Below are 25,911 nucleotides of genomic sequence, written 5' to 3' on the forward strand. Positions count from 1 at the left end.
ATGCTGTTGTACTCAGTTTAGCTCGTTTTCGAAACTCCTGTTTTAAGACAGTCTTTTCTTAATATCCTTCTATTTGAAGGATTTGGGGTTTTTTTTAGCCAGAATATTTCAAGCCAATAGAAGAAATTGTTTTTTGCAGACCATTGTTCATAAAAATAGCACTGTTGGTTGTTGTTTGCTTTTTTTCTTTCAAATTCTAGTGAACGCATATATTTGCTAATGAATCATACTTATTCCACTTATAAAAAAGGACTCTAAAGAATGTTTTCATCTGTTCCATAATGCCCTTCTTAAATTCCTATGTTGAAATACATTTTTGGAATGTTATTCCCGGCAAACTATTCTAGATTTTTGGGTTACAAAATAATTGTATTAGTTTTACCTTGAAACTAAAATTTGTTTTACTAATTTTTTTTATAGTGAAAAAGGTGATGCAGCAGGAGATTTAGATGATGTAAGTATTTATTTTGGCATTAATATAGTTTGAGCAATTCATAGAAAGTACAAGATTTTTACAAAAACTTAATTTTGTTCTTAAAAAGTAATGTATATTACTTTTATAGTTATATATGTCAAATTTTGGAAAAATATGAAAAATAGAAATTATTTAGGTATTAGAATATTTCCTTACTCTAGGGGTGTGCGTGTGTGTGTATATATCTCTCTACAACATTAGAATCTTATATATGAATTTCTAGTCTGTTTTTTTCTCCCCCTCACGTAACATTACATTAATACTCAAACTTCAGATGTTATAAATTTATTGTGTTAAAAGTTTAAATATTGGTGTGTGGGCATCCTACATGATATATGGGAAATGCTTGGATCAGTAATTTATAGTAGTGTCCCCTTTTTATATACACATTTCAAAAGATTCTCATTCAAGACTGTAGTGATCTTTATTAGTTGTAGTGGCTAATAAAGCTAACAAAACAGAAGGAAGATTTTCCTTTAATACATAGGAGTCAAGTTTTTCAAATTATACATATGCCACTTTTTATATAAAAACCCATTAATCTGTGCATTATATAATTTACTAGGAAGTACATAACTTTCCATGCATGAACACAGATGTATCTATTATCACAGTCAAAAGAGAAGGCTCTCTCTGGCTATCAGTAGTAGATAGAGAGAGGATGAATATCTGACCTTGTCAAGAAAAGCTTCCTGGAAGAGATGATGCTGTTTATGTCTTGTCTTATATGAGAGTTAGGAGTTAGCTAAGTCAGAAAAGAAAGTGGTGAAGGGGGTGAGGTCCCTCTAGCTCAGAGAATAGCATATGCTAAAGCATGGAAATAAGGAGAGATTATACCTTATTTAGGAAATACAAATGGAGATTTAAAGTTTCAAGGAGTCTGTCTTGTGAAGAGCAAGGAAGAAGAGTATTGAAGGTAAGGGGAACTGCATATACAAAATGGTCCAAAGCAGGAGAGTTTGGTGTGTTCTAAGAGCTGCAAGCAGGCCAGCGTGAACAGGGTGTGGTGACAGGCCGGAGCTTCATCACAGAGCTTCGTAGGCCATGGTGAGGAGTTTGAATTTTTTCTTAAAAGGAAGTGAGGAACAGTTGAAGGGTGTTTGTTAAAAAGAAGGATGCTATGATGAATTTTGCATTTCAGGAAGATCACTATTGGCGATATTATAGAGGACAAATTAGAGGAAACAGACTGATACTGGGAAGCTATTGCAGGAGGATAGCTTGATATAAGACCACAGCTGTGAGATGGGAAAGAGGTAGGTTTGAAAGAGGTCTAGGAGGTGACTGATTCTATACTATGAGGTGAGAGAGGAGTAGTCCAAGACAACCACAAGGTTTCTGGTTTGGGCAACTTGTTAGATGGGTACAAAAGAAAGCATAGGGTTGAGGTGGAGAGAAGGTTGAAAAATAATGAGCTTAATTTTATACATTTCAAGATTGAGGTAATTTGGAGACATCTGTGTAACATAATATGGGTCTAGAAGATAGGATCAATGTATAGGATAGAATGTAAAAGTATAGATTTGCTCTTAATATCAAGGGTGAGTGACTAAAACTGTGAATCCTTTCCAAGGAAAATGTACTACATTCACAACCAAAATTATATGAATTTGCAGGGAATTTTTTTTAGATCTCCTGAGGCCTGAGTATGGAAGGCCTAGGTCGGTGGTTGTCAACTTTTAGTGCTTAAGAATTACTTAAACATCTTGTTGAAAACATTCATAATTCCTACCCCCAGAGATTTTGGTTCAATAAGTCGGCAATGAGGGCTAGAATTTTAGGCGTTAATAAACAACTATGTAATACCATCTAAGGACCAGACTTTGAGGACCAGTGCTTTAGGGGTCCACAAGTCTCAAATTAAGAATCCTGCTTCACTACGACTCACCAGATCAAAGAAAGAATCACAAAAGAAAAATGATCCACTTGGGGTTATTTCTTCCTTCTCCTTCTATCCCCTCTTTCTTCCCTTTGTTCCTCCATCTGTTAATGCTGGGCACTATTCTAGGAGTTGAAGATACAGCAGTAAGCAAAACAGGCCAGAATTTTAGCTCTCATGGAGTGTTTGCTGTAATTGGATGACAGACAATACACATGCAAATAATTAAAATATGTGGTGTATCAGATAGGTGATAAGTACTTTGGAAAATAAACCAGGGAAGATGAAAGAGTACTGGAGGTAAGTGTGTGGTTCTACCATTTTAATAGATTAATCTCCTCACCAAGAGGGTAACATTTGAGCAAAGATCTGAAGGAGATGAAAGAGCAAGCAACGAAAAGATATCTGGAATAGAGTGTTTGTTTCAGGCTGGAGAGAACAGCAGCTCCAAAGTTGGCTAGTGTTGGTGGGCTGGAGTTGTAGGAGATTATGTCAGGGAGGTTTAGATTACATAGGGCCTTGAGTGAGTTGGGGACCCACTAGAGGGTTTTCAGAAGAGAAGTGATTGCTGTGACTTGGATTATAGAAATCTCAGCTCCTGCACTACACCTCTTCTACTTGAATTGATCCCTGTTGAGGTCAGTATGCTGGCCAACTGCCTGCAAAAGCCACATTTCCCACTGAGATAAGAATAGGAATATAGACAGATAGAATAGCCCGGGTGATACAGAGGGAGAAGTCTGCTGCACAACGGAGCTGGACATGAATTGAGCAAACAGCCTTTCCTGGGGTATCCCATAATTACATAGTTGGCTTAGAGCAGAACCCAGGACTATTCCCACCTGTAGCAGATTCTTCAAGGGCTTATAATTCAAAAGAAAAGAAAACAAAATTTTAAAAAAACCTAGTTTAGAATGCAATAAGGAGATTCAGTGGATGCAATAGATCTCTAGAAATGAAGGGAAATTGAGCGCCTGGCAAATACTCATTTTCCATTTCTACAGGATGGAGAAGGTGAAAGTGCAGAGCATGATGAATATATTGATGGTGATGAAAAGAACCTGATGAGAGAAAGAATTGCCAAAAAATTAAAAAAGGACACAAGTGCGAATGTTAAATCAACTGGAGAAGGAGAAGTGGAGAAGAAATCAGTTAACCGCAGGTGAGTCAGTTACTGTGCTAGGTATCAGAGTTTTTGTCTTTTTATATTTCACTTTAATTCAGATTGAATCCTCTCTTCAGCTAATTTTTAAAATACTATTTTCATGATGTTTGATAAACTTAACAGTTGTACAAATTGGCCCATTAGCGGGCCTAAAATAAAATACACCAAGCTTACAGTAAACATAGCAATGATCCTATGAGTTCAGTTCCATTTTATTTCTCTCTGATCCTTTTTTAGAAAGGCTGTATACTTTCATATATATAGGGTAATAATGTATTAGCTAGATGTAGAAGAATGCATTTGTTAAATACCAGTGAGAGCAGTAGAGTAATTGTATAGAAAGAAAAGAGACATCCTCAAATAATTTCGGTGAGCAAAATTTGTCAAAACTGATGAAGAAAATGAGTGGGCCTGAAAACATTCTTAAATATCTTTTCAAGTCTGATTTACCAAATACCATATACCTATCCTAAGCTTAGTAGTATCATAAAATAAATTTCAGCAAATGATGAAAAGTTTACTGTCTGGTGATGAAAGTTTGTTGGATTTATGACTCAACATTTTATTCTCCTGAAATTCAACTTAATTGAAAAATTATCTTCTTTGTGATTCTATTTCAACTTTATAGTATACATTTTAAATAATATTGCTTTAAGAAACAATAGTATTTGTTTTCTTCAAATACTATTTGGGGATAATATGAATGTAACTACATTTAAATAACATTCTTTTTCTCTATCATGTTTCTCAACCACATGTAGAAAAACTTAAAAAAGGATTTCTACACTATCATTGCATAGCTCCCTCAATTTTTTTCTTTATGTAATCAAATAAAAATGATTCCCAGAAATTTCCACTAAAAGCGTAGCTTTTAACATTTAGAAATGGTACTTAGGAGTCATCTTAAATGTCTTTCTTCCAGCAATATTCACCTGACAAGTAATCACTGTTGAATAATTTTACATACTAGATTATATTATATATGCCATACATAGTAGCTAATATAGACTAAAGATTTTAGTGATCATATGCGTGCTTCTAGATTCATAGAGTTGAAAAACCTCTCATTCACACTGTAACTTTTAGTTAAATCATGAATATAATTATGGATACATAATGTTTCATTCCACTCATTCAAGGCATGTATTTTCTGATTTTAAAAAATTATGAATTTTTTTAAAGGTTAGGTTTATAATGTAACAAAAATATATTTAAAAATTTTAATAGATGAGCCAACCAAATATTTATTTATGTTATATTTAAGGGTTCCTTAAACTCCCAACTCAGTCTTGTAGGCTTTAATCAATTTCAAATATTTATATACCCTATAATATAAATTATAATTTAGCAATGCTAAATTTTGTATAAGAACTAAAGTTTATTTTTAATGTACCTTTCATAAGTGTCTTTAAAAAATTGTTTACCTAATATTAAGAAAAGTCAAAGTTTGCATTTTCCAAAATTGTGTTCACTCTTACAATTAAGGGTTATTCTTAAAAGATTTCCTTGGCTGTAGTATGGGCCTGATGACCAAACATGGCATTGATAGCTAGACTTAGGAATCTGATCTATCATGAGAATACTGGAGAGCCATTGAAGTTTTTACAGGCAAATGATATATTGAGATTGTATTTAGTACGGAGAATGGATTGATAGAGGAGTGTTTTGGGCTATTATACAAAATACCATAGACTGTATGACTTAAACAGACATTTAAAGCTTAGTTTTTATGGTAATTTCTTACATAGGAACATATATATCCACTTATTTATGTAAGCAATTTTTCTCTTTTTATAAATCAGTATAATTTGCAAAATTAAAATCACATAATTTGTATATTCACTGTAGAGGAAAAAGTTATATTCAAGTGCATTGCAACTCTACTAAGAAAAGTAAATTAAATAAGAAAATTAAATAAATTTAAAAAGTGAATTAAATACTTTTCTACTTAGAAAAGTAAATTAAATAAGAAGTCTCCAAAGGTGGCTTGAATATTTTAGGTAAACATGAGTATTGTGGACATTATTGGATTCTTTTAGGTAAAATAATTGGCAAAGTGTGCCTTTGCAAATGGTGCAGACAGCACACATTTATTTATAACTGTTCTGTTCCCCCACATTTTCATTATTCACATTCTCTACTCTCCCTCCTTCATTCTATCTCTCCTACCTACAAAGAGAAACAAAAGAAAAATAAGGTCAGGATAGAGGAGAAAGTACAGAATTTCAAAAGGAAGAAAGTTTTTTCCTCTAGTGTAGAAATTTCCATGGTTGTCTCATGACCACGTATTTTTTTCAGTTCATAAAGTTGCCAAAATCAGACCCTGGCATGGCGGCTCATGCCTGTAATCCCAGCTGCTCAGCAGGCTGAGGTGGGAGGATTGCTTGAGCCTAGGAGCTCTAGGCTACAGTGAGCTATGATCGTGCATGGGCAACAGAGCAAGACCCTGTCTATAAAAAAATTAAAATAAATTTTAAAAAATTTCCAAATCATTAGTACTTTTGGTTATTTATACCAGCGAGTCTCTGGAGTTAACTTTATGGTTAAAAAATAAAACAACACAGGAAAGCTCCAAATGTACTGAAAAACTACAATGTGGTAAAAGGGATAATTATATTTAAAGGAAAGTCACTGCTCAGTTTGAGTTATAATGGGTATAGCTGCCAGCCAGATAGGATGTCAGTGTGAACTCATTATCTATTCAAAAATGAGTACTTTTGATATGTAAGTTTTTATCAGGGTGTGCTTGAAGTACTCTATTATCCTTTGGTCATTTTTCCATTTAAGCAGTAGGATCAGAAACTAGACTAGCCTACCAGCCTTTTAAGCAATGAGCCGTTCAAAGTATAATTTTACTGAAAACGTGTGGTATTGCTTCTATTGGTAAGGAAATATCCGGAATCTGTTAAAGCTGGTTATCACTTTTGGATGTTAAACCTACACATTTTTTATTGAGTGCTTAATATTTAAACTGGGGAATGATATTTAACAGAGTAATTTTCAACAAGTTTACATATAGTAGGATCTTCTCCTAGTAATGTGTTCTCAACAATGTCTCTAGTTGTTCATTTGAAAAAAGAGCTCAGGGGAAATACAAATCCAAAACGCTTCCTAGTTTCTCTCCTTAGAGAATAGGGACCCTTATATCTATTCTGACTTCCTGGCATTTCTAATCCCTTCTCTCTTCCCTTTTTAAAATGTACCAATCCCACTTTCTTTCCAGCCCACCTTCTCTATGCCTATATCTTGACTAGTAGATACAGCTCAGCAGAATCACACAGCCATATACAAGCTGGTATTATTATGGATTTCTAGATTCCAGCCTCATCTGTGTCTCCAGTGCTTCCTTATTACTCACTCACCACAGTGTTTACTTCACACTTCAAACTCACTCACTCAACGGATCACCTGGCTGCTTGTTTTTTTATGAAATGAGAGTAAATTTCTTCAACCCGTATTCCTTTCTCTTCTCCGCTTAGAGAGTAAAAACTAACAAAACCATTCCATTTTATTTCCTGTCCCTACCTCCTTCCTATTTATTTCTAAATACACATCATCTAGCTTCTCACCTACCACTCCACTGAAACTACTCCCACTAAGTCCATCTAGTTGATAATCGACTGGCTACTTTCCAATTTTTTTTTTCTTGGTCTTCCTACTCTGGAGATTTTTGTCTCTTTTCTCTTGAGACTAATCTCTCTCAAGAACCTTACTATTTAAAGTGTGATCTGTGAAGCAGTAACATTAGTATCACTTGGGAACTTGTTAGAAATACCGAGTCTCAGGCCCTGTCATATACATTTTTAATTAGAATCTGCATTTTAACAAGATCCCCAGGTGATTTTTGTGTGCATTAGTTTGAGAAGCAGTCTTGTAGAATATTAATTTTTATCCCTACTGCTCCTGGACGAGTTCAAGTTTGTATCATGTTAGTTCCAAGGTCTGCAAGTTGTCAGCAAGTTGGTACTATATTCCCTGACTCCCTAGTGCAAACCTATGTGCACCCTTTTCACACTTCTGTAATAATGTGGTATTAGGTTATATATACATTTTTTCTTCTTTGTGTATCCTTATACTGTAACTTTTTTGAAGGTAGTGATCATATCCATTTACATTTGTATCTCCATGTTCAAACAGCATAGGTACCCAAATATTTTTGTAAATACTTGAATAAAAAATGAATAAATTCTTCTTTGGCAAATCACTTTCTCCTCTGGATCTTGTAAGTAGCTTGCTTGTATTTTCAATAGGGATTTATTGATTCGCCTCTCCTGTGCCTAAACTAAGCTCTTTAGAGACTATGTCTTATTTATCTTTATATCCTCAGAGGTGGCTAATATCGTAAGCATATAGTAACTGGTCATTAAACTTTGTGGAACGAGTGGATAAATAAAATATTTAATTCATTATGTTCCATTATAGGAGTGGTTTTTCACTCCCAGCTGCACATTAGGCTCACAGAGGAGGCTTCAAAAAATACTAATTCCTAGGCCTCTTACCCACAGATTCAGAATTGTTTGGTCTGAGGTAAAGTCTGGGAAGATCCTTTTTTAACTTTTAAACTTTTAATTTAAGTAGAATATACAAACAATGTGTCTATTAACTATATTTCATAGTGCACATAAGTATACAGCTAGCTGAATTTTTATAAACTAAATATATCCGTATACCCATCACCCAGATCAAGAAACAAAAAATTGCCATTACCCGTAAATTCACCTCTTGCCCCATTCTAGTTACTTCCCCCTCATCTCCTAATAGTAACCACTTTTCTAACCTTTAAAACAATCTTATTTTTAATTGACAAATAGTAATTGTATATATTTATAGGTTACTGTGTGATGTTTTGCTGTATGTATTCATTGTAGAAAGATTCGATCAGGCTAATTAACGTATTTATCCACTTCAGCAACTTACTTTTTTGTGTGTGGTGAAAACATTAAAAATGTATTCTTTTAGCAATTTTGAAATACATTAACTGTGGTAAGCATGCATTACAAAGCTTATTCTTTTGTTTTGTTTTTGAGACGGAGTCTCGCCCTGTCGCCCAGGCTGGAGTGTAGTGGCATAACCTCAGCTCACTGCAACCTCTGCCTCGTGGGTTCAAGCGTTTCTCCTGCCTCAGACTCCTAAGTAGCTGGGACTACAGGCGCATGCCACCACGCCAGGCTAATTTTTTGTATTTTTAGTAGATACGGGGTTTCACTGTGTTAGCCAGGATGGTCTCAATCTCCTGACCTCGTGATCCGCCCGCCTCTGCCTCCCAAAGTGCTGGGATTATAGGCATGAGCTATGGTGCCAGGCCACAAAACTTATGCTTCTAGTCTAAGCAAACTTTGAGAAATGTCTGTTTAGATCTTTTTCCTATTTTTTAGTTGGGTTATTTGTTTTATTGCTGTTGAGTTGTTTGAGTTCCTTATATATTTTGTATATTAGCCCCTTATCAGATGTATGATTTGCAAATATTTTGTCCCAATCCATGGGTTGTCTCTTCACTGTATTCATTTCCTTTGCTGCGCAGAGGTTTTTTAGTTTGATGCAATCCTACTTGTCTATTTTTACTTTTGTTGACTGTGTTTTGGGAGTCCTATCCAAGAAATCATTGCTGAGTCCAGTGTCATCAAGCTATTCCCCCCGACCTTTTTTTTTTCTAGTAGCTTTACAGTTTCAGGCCTTATCCGTAAGTCTTTTATCCATTTTGAGTTGAGTTTTGCATATAGTTTGAGATAAAGGTCCAATTTCATTCTTCTGCAGGTGAATATCCACTTTTCCCAATATTTATTGAAGAGACTTTTCTTTATATATTGTGTGTTCTTGACACCTCTGTTGAAAATCAATTGACTGTAAATACCTGAGTTTATTTCTATACTTCCTATCCTGTTTCATTGGTTGAGGTGTCTGTTTTTATGCAAATACCATGCTGTTTTGATTTAAATAGCTTTATAATGCATTTTAAAATCAGAGAGCATGATGCCTCCCACTTTGTTCTTTTTGGTCAAGATTGCTTAGCCTATTTGGGGTCTCTTCTGGTTCCATACTAATTTTAGGATTTTTTTTCTATTTCTGTGAAAAATGACATTGTAATTTTGATAGAAATTGCCTGGAATCTGTAGATCACTCTGGGTAGTATGGACATTTTAATATTAATTCTTCCAATCCATGAATCCAGAATGGGATATCTTTCCATTTATTTGTGCCTTCTTCAATTTCTTTCAATGTTACATAGTTTTCAGCAGACAGATCTTTTAGCTTCTTGGGTAAATTTACTCCTCTAAGTATTTTTTTAATGCTATTTACTTTTCTCACATCTAAAAGCATACATTAATTTGAGGCAATATACTTTATCAAAGCTCTGTAGATATTCTAATATGCATTCAGTGTTAAGAATTCTAGTCCCAAACACATACCTCCTTGATTATTTCTGAGGTATAGAATAATGTAAAAGTGGACGATATTTTGTAGGGTTACCTCAGGTCTTTCACAGGACTTTTGCAGTTCAACAGAGTTGAGATATTTATCTCAGCTGCACTTGGTTTTAATCTTAAGAAAGATAAAAGGATCAAGAAAGTGAGAATCAAGTAATTTTAGAGAAAGAAAATAAGATATTTGAGTGTTTCTAATTTTTTTTTAAATGTGGCTGATAAGGAATAAAATCAGTATCTCTCAACCTTGTTTGCACATTTGAATCATCCCATTCCTGAACAAGCTGTTCATAAATTTTGGTATTCAGCCATAAGAAATTTTTAAAAACACTCCATGTAAGTCTAATATCCAGCCAAGGTTGATGAAAACTGGGGTAGTTTGCAGCTTGTGTTTTGGAAATTCCTATTTTAAAGCTTATTGTAAAGAATCCTTTTTTGCCTGTAGGTGGAGCTCAGCTACTGCAAGTTGATCATGTAAATCAGATTGCGTTGTCTTCCCTGCTTGTTTTTAGCATCTGTATATTGATACATAATAAATGACTAAACAATAAAATCAGCTGTAATAAGTGGACCAGATAGTAAAAAATCAGTGGTTTGTTAGGATGATTACAGCATTATAGTAATGCTATCTTTTATTGTGCAATTTCTATCATCTATAATTTTATTGTGATTCTAAATTTTTATTTTGATTCTAAATTAATTACATCAAATTGAAATATAAATGAAAGGAATCTTAACATATACCTTAAAATCACAATCATTAAAAATTTCATGATAATCTTTATGGTTAACTAGAAGGGCATCAGTCTTAGTGTTTGAACAGGTTCTAACTTTATCAGCCATGTTCTATTTATATGCCATGTTTAGTTGACTGCAGCACTGTTCCGTTTTTATAAAAAAATGATCTTATTTGATAAAGTTAACTGGAATTTGTGTTTTGCTCAGGAGTTCTGTTAGGTTGACTGAATATGAGATATATAACTATAATGATAGCATCAGGAATTTAGATATGAATATTGAAGTTGAAATTAAAGATCTTATGAATTGATTAAGCTCTAAATTATGGAGCATGGGATAATAGAGTCATGTTTTCATACCTTCTGAGGCCTGGATGAACACCTAAATTAGCTGTTAGTGTTTCAGATCTTCTTTTGTTGGGTTTGAAATATATGATTAGGAATTCTTATGGAAGTTTGAATATTTTTTCCCCAGGATTTCTAGACTTCTCAGAAACATTAATAAGCTTCTTCTCATACTTAGATAATTTTTAACTCTTACTATACTTTGTGTCTGGCTTCTCTTACTTTATGGTTAGATTTAGGAAGTACAGAGTTATCCTTAGTAAATAAACATTGTTTGCTTTAGGAAATTTAAAAAGATAGTTCAATATTTAAATTTCAAAAATTTAAAGGATAGTATACATTTTAAAATGATAGTACAAATTAAAAAAAACAGGTTAGTAGCAAACATTGAAACCCTCAGATATTATAACAACCCAATTCAAACCATTGAAATTATTATCTCTAGGATGTGCCCCTATTCATCTCACAGAACATTTATAAGCAGAGTGAAATTAACTAGCTAGAGCATTTCTGCTTCCTTTCATTCTCTTTTGTCCCAATGTGTTGGACTGAAGCAGACAGTAAAACAAAGGAAGAGAAGTAGAAATCCAAGATCTATACACTGGGTAGTTGGTCTCTGAATAAAGAAAATTTGCAGTTGTTTTTTTGCTTTGGTATGGAGTAGTAGTAATCCAAATGTTGTATTTTCAGGAAATCTTTCTGTTTAACAGCAAATATTAAGCTTTGGACCAGTAGGTTTAATGAAATTTACATGCTAATTTTTACTAGAACTTGATTTTTATTTTTGTATATTTTTTCCTAAGCAATCATTCTATTCTCAAATATATGTTATTCTTGTTCCCAGCCACTGTGTAAGAACTGCTGCGTGCCAGGAAGTGGTAGGCTCCAGGAACATGAAAATAAAGGAGACATGGTTTCTATCTGCGAATGTTCACAATATAGTGTAAGAATAAGAATTGTCAACAATTAATTACAATTCAGTATGACAAGCGCTCTGCTAGACGTGCATACAAAGTACTATGGATGTTAAGTAGGCCATATATATTTCAGGAAAAGATCAAAATAACAGATTTAAAAGAGTTGAACAAAAATTGCCATTTTTGCAAATCAAAAACAGTCAAATATCAGCAATTTCATATGTATGACTGATGCTAATAAAGTAAGTCATTTTTTGGAGCCACTATTTAAAGGGAATAACACTTTAACATTATATTCAATTATTTTAATAATGTTGCATAATCTCTCAATGTAGACTAGGTGGTTTGTTTTAATTGCCTTTACCAGTTATGGTTAAAATTTTGGAATAGTATTAATTGTAATAGAAACTATACCTATATTTGGCATTTCTGGCAAGCTTCCATTTTTCTTCTGTTTGGACATTGATAGCAAGAATTTTTGGATATTCTGGACTAATCTGTTTCTTGGGCCACTTGAAATAAAAATACCACTTTTAAAGTGCCTATTCAGTTCATTGAGAACCAGTTAATCCATATCCAAGGAATCACCTTCAAAACAAACAAACAAAAAAAATCCTTGAACTTCAGCTACGTATATCAGAAATATGACAACCCTACTGTTTTTACAATTAGATTTTGTATGGCAGACAGGAAGCAGTAAAATGCACATGTGGGGGAAGCTTCTCCTGTCAAAATAGAAAAGAGGTATTTGCATCTCTTTAGAATATATTGATTTATATTACCCTTGAGAGTTAAAATCCATTGATTTCACTGTATCAGTTTATAGGGAATGGAATTGTGCATTTGAAACATAGATTTGAGATTATGTGCAGAAAAACATTCTTTAAGTTATTCAGCATTTGTCTCTACCCCGGAACAATATAGTCATGTTGAAAAATTGTGAAATATTCACTGCTTTCTGGCCTTCCTAGGCCATATACTGTGAATTCCCTGTAAATTAAATTGTCAAGTATAGTTTGGGAAGATAAGGAAGAGAAGGGCCACTGAAGAAGGAAAGTTCTTCTTTGTTTTACACAAAGTTGAAAGTACACGAAGTTGTGCAAGAGTCTGAGGGAAAATTATAATTAGTGATTTTGTTTTTGCTATCTCTAGCTCTTCTTTTACTCCCCTTTTCCTCTAACTCAAGCTTGTCCAACCCGTGGACCATGGGTCACATGCAGCCCAGGATGGCTTTGAATGCAGCCCATCCTTGGGCTTTCTTGGCAAACTTTCTTAAAACATTATGAGATTTTTTTTGCGATTTTTTTTTTTTTAGGTCATCAACTATTATTAGTGTTAGGGTAAGTTATGTGTGCCCCAAGACAACTCTTCTTCTTCCAATATGGCCCAGGGAAGCCTAAAGATTGGACACCCCTGCAACTGTTCAGGGGCTTTGCTACCCTTTGGATACCACTTCAGTTTTGCACAGTCATTTAGTTCTTCCTTTGAACTAGGTACTGCGCTAGGGCCCAAAATACTGAAATTAGTAAGCATCAGTCTCTTTTCAAGTTGCTTAGTTTCTAATAAGCAACTTGAAAACAATACCTAAGCTATACAAATGAATAAGGGCTGTGAAGGGTTCATAGGTGTTCTAGCTAGGAAATTGTTCTGTTATTCCACAGATATTTATTATTCTACCTTGGACCCAGACACTTTGCTAAATCAACTTATTTCCCTAATATAACTTCCACAGCAAAGGTATAAGATATATTTTGTTTTATGATCCTTCTTTTACAAATATAAAAACTGTACTTTAAGAGGTTAAGTGACTTGCATTATGTCACATAGCTAGAAAGCAACGAAACCAGTACTTGAACCTGCAATGATAGGACACCTCTACAGAGCCTAGAGAGGGGTTGGCCAGAGCCAAGTCATGTGTGTCCACCTAAGAAAGACTGACATGAAATGTTTCTAGCAAAGATGTGACATTATTTCACATATATTATAATATAATTCTATGTAAGCATAGGGGATGGATTAGAAGAAGACTGAAGCGGAAAGACGAATTAGATTATTACACTAGTCCAGGGAGAAGTAATAAGGGCCTAACTAAGGTGTAGTATCTGTGGGGATGGATTTGAGAGATATTAAGGAGGTAGATTTATTAAGACTTGGTAACAGATTGGATGTAGGAGACCTGAGGGTATATTTCAAATATACCAAGGATATATTCCAAATGACTCCTAGCTTTCTGGCTTGGAAGACTGGCTAAGAAGTAGTAGTGGTAAGCATTGAGATAGGAACACTGGATGTTCCTACTGCTCTCCGCAGGTATTTTTGCCCTGTTGGTCCTTTCTGATATACCTCTGTTTTGCTACACATAAACATATGTCCTGAATTGTTTCTTACTCAATTGCTTTCTTTATTAGTCAGCTATATTAGGTTATGCACCCAAATCTCAGTGGCTTAAAAATCTCAGCTAATGTTTGTTTTCTTGCTCTGGCTACATCCTGATGGGCAGCTGTGGATCTGCTCCACATCATCTTCAATCTAGGCCTGGGATGAAGGAACAGCTCCTCTCTGAAATGTGCTACTCTCGTGGCAGGAGGAAAAGAGTGATGAAGGAATGATATGCTGGCTCTTAAAGCATCTGCTTTGAATTGGCATATGCTACTTTATTTCACTGGCCAAAGCAAGTTATATCCTTAAGCCTGATGTCAATAGGATGAAGTATAAACCTTTCATAGGGAGGAGCAGTGAACTGTTGGAAAAAATAATGCAATCTACTACAGTCTCTATGATTTAAACAGAAATTGCTGTCGACATCTATGACTATGTAGTAAATTTAATCATCATATTCCTGGCAGTCTGGAGGAAGAAAATGGCAAATATAATAAAAATTATATAATTACCATTACCTGAATTTTAAAAAGAACTATATATCAATTCCTAGTTATTTCAGACTTCTAGAAGTACAAAATTCTAAAGGAAATTTTATCTTATCAGTGTTTACACCCAAGGGTGGAGAAGAATACAGTGGATATCTTCCATAATTTCACAGATGAATAACACTTCATATACATACAACATTAAATTGTAATTTTCTTATTAGATATCTTAAGAATCCTTTGGTTATAAGGAATAGAAACCCACTCAAATTAGCTCAAGTAAAGGAATTTCTGTATGAAGGAATAGGGGAGTTGTACAGAATCCAGATAAAAGAATTGCATACAGTCTTTTCAAGAAAGCAAGATGTCAGGAAGTTATATTTTCCCTCCTCTTTTGCAGCTTTTCTCTTATACTTTTCTTTTATTCATTTGTTCCATTATCCTATACATACCTGTTTTCTCCATAGAGCTCTAATCTGCTGCTTCTTGCTGTTCCGTTCTTCAGAAGTAAACTGACAGGATTTCTGTGTCCAAAATCTGAATATTTGGGAAAGAGAATCTTCTTGGCATGGCCCAGGTCAGGTGTCCGCTCAATTATGCCATTGATAGAGGAAATGGAAAGCCATGAAGTATGCAGATGTGGCAAGGATGGGTAGCTCCTCCAATATCTATCCTTCCCTCTTACCAGAATGCCAGTGTTTAACTGGAGTCATGGCTGCTTAACTGAAACACATTCATCAGTCTCCTTTGTTGCTAAGTATGGTCGTATGACCAAATTTTGGCTAATGAGGTAAAACAGAAATGTGTCAGACATTCAGGCCGTTTTAAAGGGAGGAAGAAAGCAGCTGGCCCTCTTTCATACCTGCCTCTTCCTGTCAGCCTGGCACACAGATTTGATGACTTGAGCTAAGGACGGTAGAATAGAGAGGTAGAACGAGCATGCATCCTTGAAGACTTTGTAGAACCATTGTTGCAGCTTGAAATGCCTACCTCTGGACATTTCCTATATGAGATAAACTACCTTTCAGGTTGATTCAGTCATATTATTTGAAATTTCTCTTACGTGTGGTAGAACCCAAACTGATACAAGGCAACTTTTTTTCAGGCCTGTGAGGCCTGTGAATAGGGCAGGTTCTCTAAGATGGGAATACAGCAGGGAGGAAATGAATGGCTGCATCATTATTTCTAATAGTTTTTGTAGTTGATTTTCTTGTTTTTCCTGGAAGAGAGTCACATCACTTTGCAACACCCAGCATCTCTACCCCTCTTCTCACTTTTGGCTGATCACCTTGTATTTCATTAAGAAACAGAAGCAGTGAGAGAGAACTTGTTCCTTTTCCCACCACCAAATCTACCCATCTGCATCTGAATCTATTTTCTTCTGGCAAGGGCAACCCCTTCACTCTGTGTCCTGGTCCTCATATCCTTTTACTTTCTCATATGTTTTGGCCGTGCTATTATCCACTTTACTCTTTTTGCTCACTTTGCACCAAGCATATTCTTCTCATACCAAGGTCACTCCTCTTTCAGGCCTCTGCACTTCTAGTTACCTCAGCATGAAACTTTCTTCTCTGAGTTATTCTTAGTAGCCATTCATTCTTTTTGTTCAGTCCCTTGCTCAAATATCATCTTAACAGAGAGGCCTTTTCAGACTATACTATTTAAAACAATTTTAAATAGTATATTTAAAATATACCTCTATTCTACCAGGGGTACTTATTCAAGTGACCTAAAGACAAATTTATAAAGTTTGCTTGACTTTCATAAAATACATATGTTAGGATCTACTCCTCTAAAACAACAACAGCAACAACAAAACCTTAGTAGGTTTAGTATATAATTTAGAAATCATTTTTTTCTACAAAGTTCTACAACTTTTTAAGAACTAACCACCACTGTAGTGTTCATCAACATTAATCTTCTAAATGAGTGGATTTGTTTTATTTTGTTAGTTTTATTGAATCTTGGCCTTTACGTGTAGTTGTCTTATAACAGCAGACACAATATAAACCATTCAATAATGACCTACTTTGAAGTCTCACAGAATTCATTATGATTATTTCCTAGCTTTTTGCTAGTTTTGATATGTTAGTGATATTTGATCTCTCCTCCCTCCTTACTCTTTATTATTTAGATATAGCTATACCATAAGTCTCAGTTATTTAATTTATGTGTGTGCATACATATTGATTTAATTGTGTTTACCATTTAAATGCACCTATGTGAGTGTTAAACCTTCAGTAGGATTTCCATTTTTATTTTGAAGCACATCAGTGCCTTGTTACATTTTTAAATGTAATTTCATATTTGATTTATTTTTTGTGTACTCACATTTCTTTTACAGATCCTTAATACATGTTACTGCTTTTTCTAATTCCTAATTTTATGTTGTGAACTTAGCCTGCTTTTCATTTTAACATTTATGGTGTTGATTTACCTACTTCTTTACAGTTATCTTATTTTAAAAGTCTAAAAATTATATGATAATTGGTGGGTTTCTGCTCTTTCTGAAAAGTACTTTTCTTAAGGTCAAAGGCAGATGTTAATTGGCATAAGAGTTTAAGTTGCTGAATCACTTCTTTTTAATCGGTATTTTCAATTTGTTCTGGAAATTCATTAGATCAAAGGTATGTATGTACTCAATAGATAGGAAGTTAGATTTGTCCTTACTGTATATTTGATTTTCTTGATTCTATTGAAAAAAGAATGTTTTCTTAGCTTTGAAAGTTATATAATGACTTCCTGCCAATTTCTTCTTCCTTTTAGGTAAGCATTTACTTTAGTTTTATTAGTCATTACAAATTAATAGAAAATTTCCGGATATGCTTTTTTGCTCACAATATTGACAGTAACTTGAAATATTTTAAAGACAGGCTTTGTTTAATGAAGTTAAAACGAAAAGCCTTTGGCTTGGCTCCAAAGCATCCAGAGAGATATTACGTAGGCCTGGGACAAAGACTAGGGTGTTATGGGACCTTGTATTTTATATCCTGCTGCTGTTTGGTAAGAATAAGTTTTGGGTGAAGTATGTATGCACATGTGTAGTCACCTATAAAAAATGATATATGTAGCTGACCTGTGAAAATACATTTAGTGTGATAGAAGGTGAGGTTATCTAATCTTGATGGTATTGGAGAGTAGCCCAGAAATCAAAGAACAGGATAACATTGCAGTTATTCAACAAACAGCCTTATTGTTTGGCTTTATGCTCATCTTAGGTAGGATTTCTTAGTATTTTAGTGAAGTTTTAAAAATTATGTTTTGTTCCTTTTATTGTTTTAGCCTGTGCTGTGTAGTATGAAAATAATTATGGAACAAAATGTGCTCACCTTTTAGTAGCTATTTAAAGATATTTGCTCCTAGGTTTTGTGGTCAATTAATTAGTAATAAAAATACACATGTTGCTTAGCTTTTTCGTATATGTTGGGAACATAGGTGAATAAAAGCAAATAAAGTTAAAAAGCAAGTTGGGATCTAGATTATTTTGTCTTTTTAATGCTAGGTTTGGATGTTTGCAGAAGACAATGGTCACTTGACTTTAAGGAGACAAAGTGAGAGGGTTCCTTTTGTTAGTCAAACTAACTTTATTTCTAAATTGTGTCAGTGAACTATAATAATTTTCAGTGGGAAAAAAGGGACATCATACTGGACTTAATAATACCTGGGTGATGAAGTAATATATACAAGAAACCCCTCTGACATGCATTTACCTATGTAAGAAACCTTAGTGTGTACCCCCGAACCTAAAATAAAGTTAAAAAAGGGTGACTGTTAGGGTTTGGCTATGTCCCCACCCAAATCTCCTCTTGAATTGTAGCTCCCTTAATTCCCACATGTTGTAGGAGGGTCCCAGTGGGAGGTAATTAATCATGAGGCTGGGTCTTTCCTCATGCTGTTCTCATGATAGTGAATAAGTCACACTAGATCTGATGGTTTTATAAAGGGGAGTTCCCCTGCACACGCTGTCTTTGCCTGTCACCATGTGAGATGTGACTTTGCTCTTCCTTTGTCTTCTGTCATGATTGTGAGGCCTCCCCAGCCATGTGGAACTGTGAGTCAGTTAAACCTCTTTCCTTTATAAATTATCCAGTCTTGGTTATATCTTTATTAGCAGAGTGAGAATGGACTAATACAGGCATAAAACACCTATTATAGTACTTAAGCATGGCCTGCAACACAAATTGACAACTTAAGACTCTTGCCTTTAGAAAGGAATTACAACCTAAGGATGGTTAAATTGCAGCATCACTGCTTTCAGTCTTTGATATTATGGTCATAGTTTGGGAGAATGTTTGAATTACCTTAATTCATGCAGTTTAAGGTCATTCAGAGCTTTTTGCTATTAATACGTATAAAAACCCCTACTAAATACTTTTCATAAAACTGATAGTGTTTATTCCAACAAAGAAATACATGAGAAAATTTTCAGTTTATTCTTTCAAAAGTTTTAACTAATATTTTAAGAGTGTTTGAAAGTTGTTGCTGTGTATTTATTTGAACTGTTCTTTTTTTTAAACACTATAACTGCTCAAGATTATTTTAGATGAACACCTAGCACCTAAACCAGGTATAAACAAAATGGAAACAAATAAAACCTTACAAAGCTGTAAATCCGACATGGAAATATACTATGCCAAAGGGCACACTTCATCTGGGCTCTTTAAGGTGAAACAACTCCCAGTTTTCAGCCAGAGCACTGACCTGGCTTTAGTATATTGTGCTATTGTACAACAGTCTTCATCTGCTTCACATCACTCAAGTTCTGTTTAACTTTTTGTTGTTGTTGTTGTTATATTTTCATTCTAATTCTTAGAACAAAAAGAGATCCTTTTACAGAGTGTGATACCTTGAACTAGAAGAGCCACTTAAGTATATGTGAACCAATATCTAGAGTGCGACATACCTATTAAATCTTAAAGGAAGAAAAAAAAGAAAAGATGGTTAAAAGATAGAGAGATAGATCAGTGGGACAGAATACAGAGTCCGCAAGCAGACCTACACAAATATAGTCATCTGATTTTTTGACAAAGGTACAAAGATAATTTGATTGAAAAATGATAGTCCTTTCAACAAATGGTACTGGAATAATTGGAGATCTATGTGCAAATAAATAAATCTTGATACATACCTTATACGTTATATAAAAATTTACTCAAAATGGATCATAGACCAAAACATAAAACTATTAGACTTCTAGAAGAAAAAGTAAGAGAAAATCTATATGAACTTGAGTTTGACAGTGAGTTTTTAAACACAAAAAGCATGATCTATGGACAAAAATGATGAAGTAGACTTTATCAAAAGGAAAAAAACCTTTGGCTCTGTAATAGATGCTTTTAAGGAGATTAAAAAACAAGCCACAGACTGGGAAAACAATGTTTGCAAACCATATATCTGATAAAGACTTGTATCGAGAATATATAAAGAACTCTTAAAATTCAACAATAAGAAAACAAACCAATTTTTTTTTTTTTTTTTTTTTTTTTTTTTTGAGAGAGTCTCGCTCTGTCACCAGGCTGGAATACAGTGGAGCAATCTTGGCTCACTGCAACCTCCAGCTCCCTGGTTCAAGTGATTCTCCTGCCTCAGCCTCCCAAGTAGCTGGGATTACAGGCACGTGCCACCACACCCAGCTAATTTTTGTGTTTTTAGTAGAGACGGGGTTTTACCACGTTGGCCAGGATGGTCTCAATCTCTTGACTGCGTGAGCTACCGTGCCCGGCCAACAAAGCAATTTTTTAAATGGTCACAAGATCTTAATAGATATTTCCCCAAAGATAATAGATGAGGCAAATAAACGTAAAAATATGTTAATATCCTTGCTGAGATGGACTATTAAGCAAAAAAGGATTTAACATTTTCTATGTATTGTTACTTCACACTTCGGCATATACTGAATAAGGAACTAGAAGAAAAGAAAATTTAAAGCATATTTGTTTTTAAAACTTACCTGTTTTAATCTTCTACTGCAGGGAACATAGAGCTTACATTCTAATTCTGACCCTTAGTTTTTTGTTTTGCAGAAAATCCTGAAGCTGCTCTCTTTACCATAGGATCAGAGTGGTATTGCGAAAAGAGTAGGGGAAGAATGGTGAAGTTAGAGAGATTTTCCACCTTTCCCTAATTGTGTTTTTAAAAATTTAACTTATTCAGGTTTACTCTCCCAGAACTTGGCAATCTAGGATTTAAACACAGATATCCTCGACTTAAGTGCCATATTATACCTCCCTTGAGATGAAGGTTAAGGAATGGGATATTAGAATGGTGTACCAAGGATATAGAAAGTAGGTGCAAGGGGATAGGTGAGAGTTTGATATCCTGATAACTGCAGGAACTTTTGTACACATGGTTGCATGTCTGCAGGAATTGGTAGAAAGTGTTAGAAAAATAGACTGGGGCCAGGTCATGACGGGCCTTGTATGGCATATTTGGAAATGGACTCTGTCCTTTAGATGGTAGAAAACAATACAAAGATTTAAAATTGGAAAGTGACATGATTAGGGTTTATTTTTGGGAGATCACCATTGTATAATAGTAACATGGAAAATAAATTGGGAGGAGCCAAGGTTAGAGATTGAGGAGACAGGCATGACATGATGAAAACCTTAAAGCAGTGTTCTGTTTGATAGGTAATTTGCATCCATCAAACAGTTTTTCAGACATCTACAATATCCAAGTGGCATAAAGCTCTCAGCTGAGCCAGATAGTTAGCTGTCTGTATACAAAGAAATCTATATAAAACACAAGATTAGAGAAAGTACAGTAGCTTCATGGAACACAGAGAGATTAATTTTGAATTTATGGATTAGGAAGTTTGCATGTATGCAAGTAGCATTAATTTTAGGCCTTGAAGAAGGGGTAGAGTTTGAATAAGAGGAAATGGGTGGGGAAGGGAATTTCCAGAAGAGGAAACTGAGAAAAGTACAGGGTGTATTTGAGGAATAATCTATTGTGACCAGAGGAGAGAATATAGTTGGAAATAAAGGTGGAAAAGATAGGTTGGAACCAGATAATGATTTACCTTCCTGTATAATAAACTGTAAATATAACTCATTTTGCTTTATTTGTGTGTTAATTCAAGTGTACAGATGAACATATTAATAGATTAATTTTTTTAACACTAGAGTAAATCAACTTGAAGGATTCAAGGCTGGATTAATATTGAATTTCTGCATTTTTGGAAAAAAGTAATATGAGTAGGAAGGTTTGGTAAGATTACTATTTTAGATTATTATTTTACTTTTTATAATTTGAAAATGAATATCAAATCACTACAGTAAATGAGGTAATGGTTTAGTGAGAAGAATGAATTTACATAGGAGCACGATGAAAACAAATTTTATTTCTAGCACTAGGCTAGAATTTATTTGAATAACAAATGTCACTCAAATTTAATGACAACTGTGATATATGAAGATTTAGGTTCTGATGCCAACATTGTTTGCTAGAAATGAGATCTGAGTAAACCAATTTTTCTGAATCTCCTGCTTCCTCATCAGTAAAATGCAATCAATACCTGCCCTTCCTATTTCAGTAGTGTTTTGATAAGGTCAAATGAAATATGTACGTGAGACCACTTTTAAAACATGATGCCATTGATGGCCTGTGGTGATAAAGTTTAAAGTACCATTGATACCACACAGTCCAGTTCTGTCATTTAACAACCATAGAGCAGCTCATTGTCTGATACTCTCCTCCAACCATGGCGTATTTCAAAGTAAAATTAAAAATTAATTTGTCAGGTAATTGACAATAGTTATTAAGCCTATATGGCAACCAGAGTAGTATTTTTTAAGCGACTGTATTTAAAGGGTGTAGTTCCAACGAAGTAGAATTGATGAAGCCGGTCTATAGGGATAAGGAAACAAGACAAGCCTACCTACAAAATTAGTAGCTATTATCCTTCATAAGCATCCTGGTTCTCCCACCTCCTACATCCCTCTGTTGGATACAGAGAATGACTTGGCATCAGATGCAATTACTGCCTAACTCATGCTCTGTAAAACATGAGCATATGAAATTAAGAAAGTAATACATTAAAAAGTACCAAATGGTATAAACAGACTGAGCACTCTAAATACATAGGGAATCTCTGTAAAATGTTAAGTCAAGTGAGGTTAAATAGAATTTTCCTGAAGGTGCGTTTTAAGGCAGGTTTATGCTGCCAACCAGCCAGAACTCAAACTGGAGTAAGTAGGATATAAGAGTAATTTTGCTAGTGAAAAGAATGGTCTCTTTTAAGATAATGTTTGCTAATTGTATTTTATTAAAATTGTTAATTATTTTTATTTCTTTTGTTTAATTTTGAATGTTTATAAAAAATGAAAGCATTATATTTGAGAACATCCTGTTTATAATAAAAACTTTTTAACAACTTCATAGAACAAAAATAACGTGTCTACCAATGTGATTATAGATATGTTCACTGAAGGAAACAAATTTAAAAGATAAAGTTCTAACTTTATCTAGCTACTGTATGCAAGTGTTTTATTTTAGAAACATAAATGTCCTTGCTGAAAACCCAATGACATTTATTGCTTAGGAAAACATCTTGCTTTATTTTTTCCATCTATGTGTTTTTTAAATATAGCACTTATAGAAACACTTCAAATCTTACTAAAGAAAACAAACATAAAATGTCACTCTTTAAAAGAAAGCATAGTTAATAAAGTCTTCCTCTTTTAATATTGTTATTTTACTAGAGTATTTACAATATTAGAACTTTGTTATGCCAAGAGTTTTAAGATACAGCTTAAGAGTTTTAAGATATTGTTTTAGAAGATTTTTTTCTGTATGTGATTCATTTATGAATGGAATATTTTTATGGACTAACATTACTTGATTTTCTGCATTCAGCAAGATGGTGAATGATTAGTAAGTGGACTACTAAAGATGGTTGTGCATATTGTGACCTGAAAAGGGAAGCTTAGTTATGGAATGTGAGTATGGGCTGAAATCTAGCTGGGGCTCTACTCACCAAGCCTTCTGCACTGGTGCGAGGCTATGTCAGTCCTAAGGGTACCTTCTTCTAATCCTTCAGTCTAGAAAAGTTTTGTGGGGTTTTGTTTTTTTCCTCTAGAAGGCACCCCCCCAGGGGAAGTGTTCTTTTCTTTTCTTTTTTTTTTTTGAGATGGAGTCTCACTCTGTCGCCCCGGCTGGAGTGCAGTGGTGCGACCTCGGCTCACTGCAACCTCTGCCTCCCAGGTTCAAGAGAGTCTCCTGCCTCAGCCTCCCGAGTAGCTGGGACTACAGGCACGTACCACCATGCCCAGCTAATTTTTTGTATTTTTAGTAGAGGCGGGGTTTTACCGCATTAGCCAGGATGGTCTCGATCTCCTGACCTTGTGATCCGCCCGCCTCGGCCTCCCAGAGTGCTGGGATTACAGGCGTGAGCCACCGCGCCCGGCCAGGAAGTGTTCTTTTCTAATCCACAGAAAGGTGCCTCTCGAGGTAGCCTGTGGATACATTTAAGAAGTAAAAGAAAATGAGCAAGTAGGTATAATGGCATGTTTTCCCAAAAGCTACAGCACAGTAAATCAGGTGTGTCAAATTTTTAGTAACATATAGGGCAACTTGGAGACCGTATGTTGCAATGGAAAGAGCTCTGGGAGGGAGTTTGGAAACCATGCTTATAGTTTTGCATATCTCTTCCCCAACTATTTGACATTTGGTGTTTTCTTAAAAATGAAAGAATTGAACTACCTGCTACCTTTAAGGGTGCATCTAGGTCTCAACTTCTGTGAAAGTTATATCTGGAATGTGGTAAGCAGGGAGAGGTTGGAACTAAGAATTTACCACATTGGCAAGTTTCCTATATTATTAAAAGTCCTTGATATATATATTTGCATGATCTGTATTAGTATGGCTTGAAATCATGTAGTTCTCCAACTTCTTTTTTTCTACTTATTTAATTTGCTCCTTCTGCTCTTCCGCTTTTTCTTCTTGTCTGTTTTGGGGTTTTGTTTTTTAGCTTTTAAAGATGGAAGTTTAGATGATTGATTCTGAACCCCTCTTATTTTCTGATACATGCATTTAAAACTTGAAAGTTCCCTCTCAGCACTGCTTTGTCTGCATCTCACCAATTTTGTTATGTTGTTAGGATGGTTGGTTTTGTAAGTCAGCTTGGAGGGGTGATGGACTCCAGTTATTCCATCAAAAACTAATCTAGGTGTTGGTATGAAGTTATGTTGTAGTTGTGATTAACATCTATAATCAGTGACTTTAGGTAAAGCAGATTATCACAGATAATCTAGGGACCTGGTTCAATCATTTGAAAGTCCAAAGAGCAGAGCTCAGACTTCCCCGAAAAAGAATAAATTTCGTCAGTGAATAGTAGCTTCAGTTCATGCCCAAAAGTTCCAGCATGCCCTTCCTGATAGCTTGCTTGCTCTACAGATTTCAGATCTGCCTAGGCAGCTCCCACAATTGTATAAGCTAATTCTTTGTAATAAATCTATCAATCAATCTATCTATCTATCTATCTATCCATCCATCAATTATCTATTTATCTGTCTTCTACTGGTTCTGTTTCTCTGGTTGAACCTGGACTGACAAAATTGGGTTCTCATTTTCATTCAGCTCAAAATGTTTCCTAATTTCTCTTGTGACTTTTTCTTTGACCTGTGGGTTATTTAGAAGTGTGCTGTTTAATTTCTAAATATTTGGGAATTTCTCAAATTTTTTTTGTTACTGATGTCTACATTAGTATCATTGTGGTCAGAGGACATATTCTGTATGATTTCAGTTATTTGACATTTATTGAGACTTGTTTTTTGTCCCAGCATATAGTGAATCTTGGTGTATGTTCCATGTACACTTGAAAAGAATGTGTGTTCTGCTGTGGTTGTTTGGAATGTCCTCTAAATGCCCCCAATATTTTTGATGGCACTTTAGACTTGCATGTTAATGTTTAGATTATACCTAGAAACTTGCAAATTTCCTTGATGAATCAGTTTTTTTTTTTTGACAGGATTGCCTTCTTGATAAACTAAAGGACAAGTAGTAAGTTCCGACTTTATAATTCACTAATTATTTTGGTTAATAAGTTAGTAGTAATTTTTAACTTCGGTTTTTTTTTTTTTTGCTAAGATCACAATGTAATACA

At 34.6% G+C, this 25,911-nt stretch overlaps 1 protein-coding gene across 3 annotated transcripts in view; it reads left to right on the top strand.

Moving 5' to 3' along the window:
• The window catches only part of CWC27 (CWC27 spliceosome associated cyclophilin), a 264,667-nt gene that overhangs the window by 32,647 nt on the left and 206,109 nt on the right, over positions 1-25,911 (top strand). For 2 of the 3 annotated variants that reach the window (XM_054487499.2, XM_054487500.2), the window contains exons 9-10: positions 421-454; positions 3,359-3,516. In XM_054487499.2, the coding sequence (XP_054343474.1) occupies positions 421-454; positions 3,359-3,516 (192 nt within the window). Of the gene's footprint in view, positions 1-420; positions 455-3,358; positions 3,517-11,867; positions 11,967-14,440; positions 19,863-25,911 lie in introns of those variants that run through there. The other variant, XM_063664846.1, reaches the window with a different exon arrangement.

Source organism: Pongo pygmaeus, chromosome 4 (genome assembly GCF_028885625.2).
Source record: "Pongo pygmaeus isolate AG05252 chromosome 4, NHGRI_mPonPyg2-v2.0_pri, whole genome shotgun sequence".
In the NCBI taxonomy this organism is placed as follows: domain Eukaryota; kingdom Metazoa; phylum Chordata; class Mammalia; order Primates; family Hominidae; genus Pongo; species Pongo pygmaeus.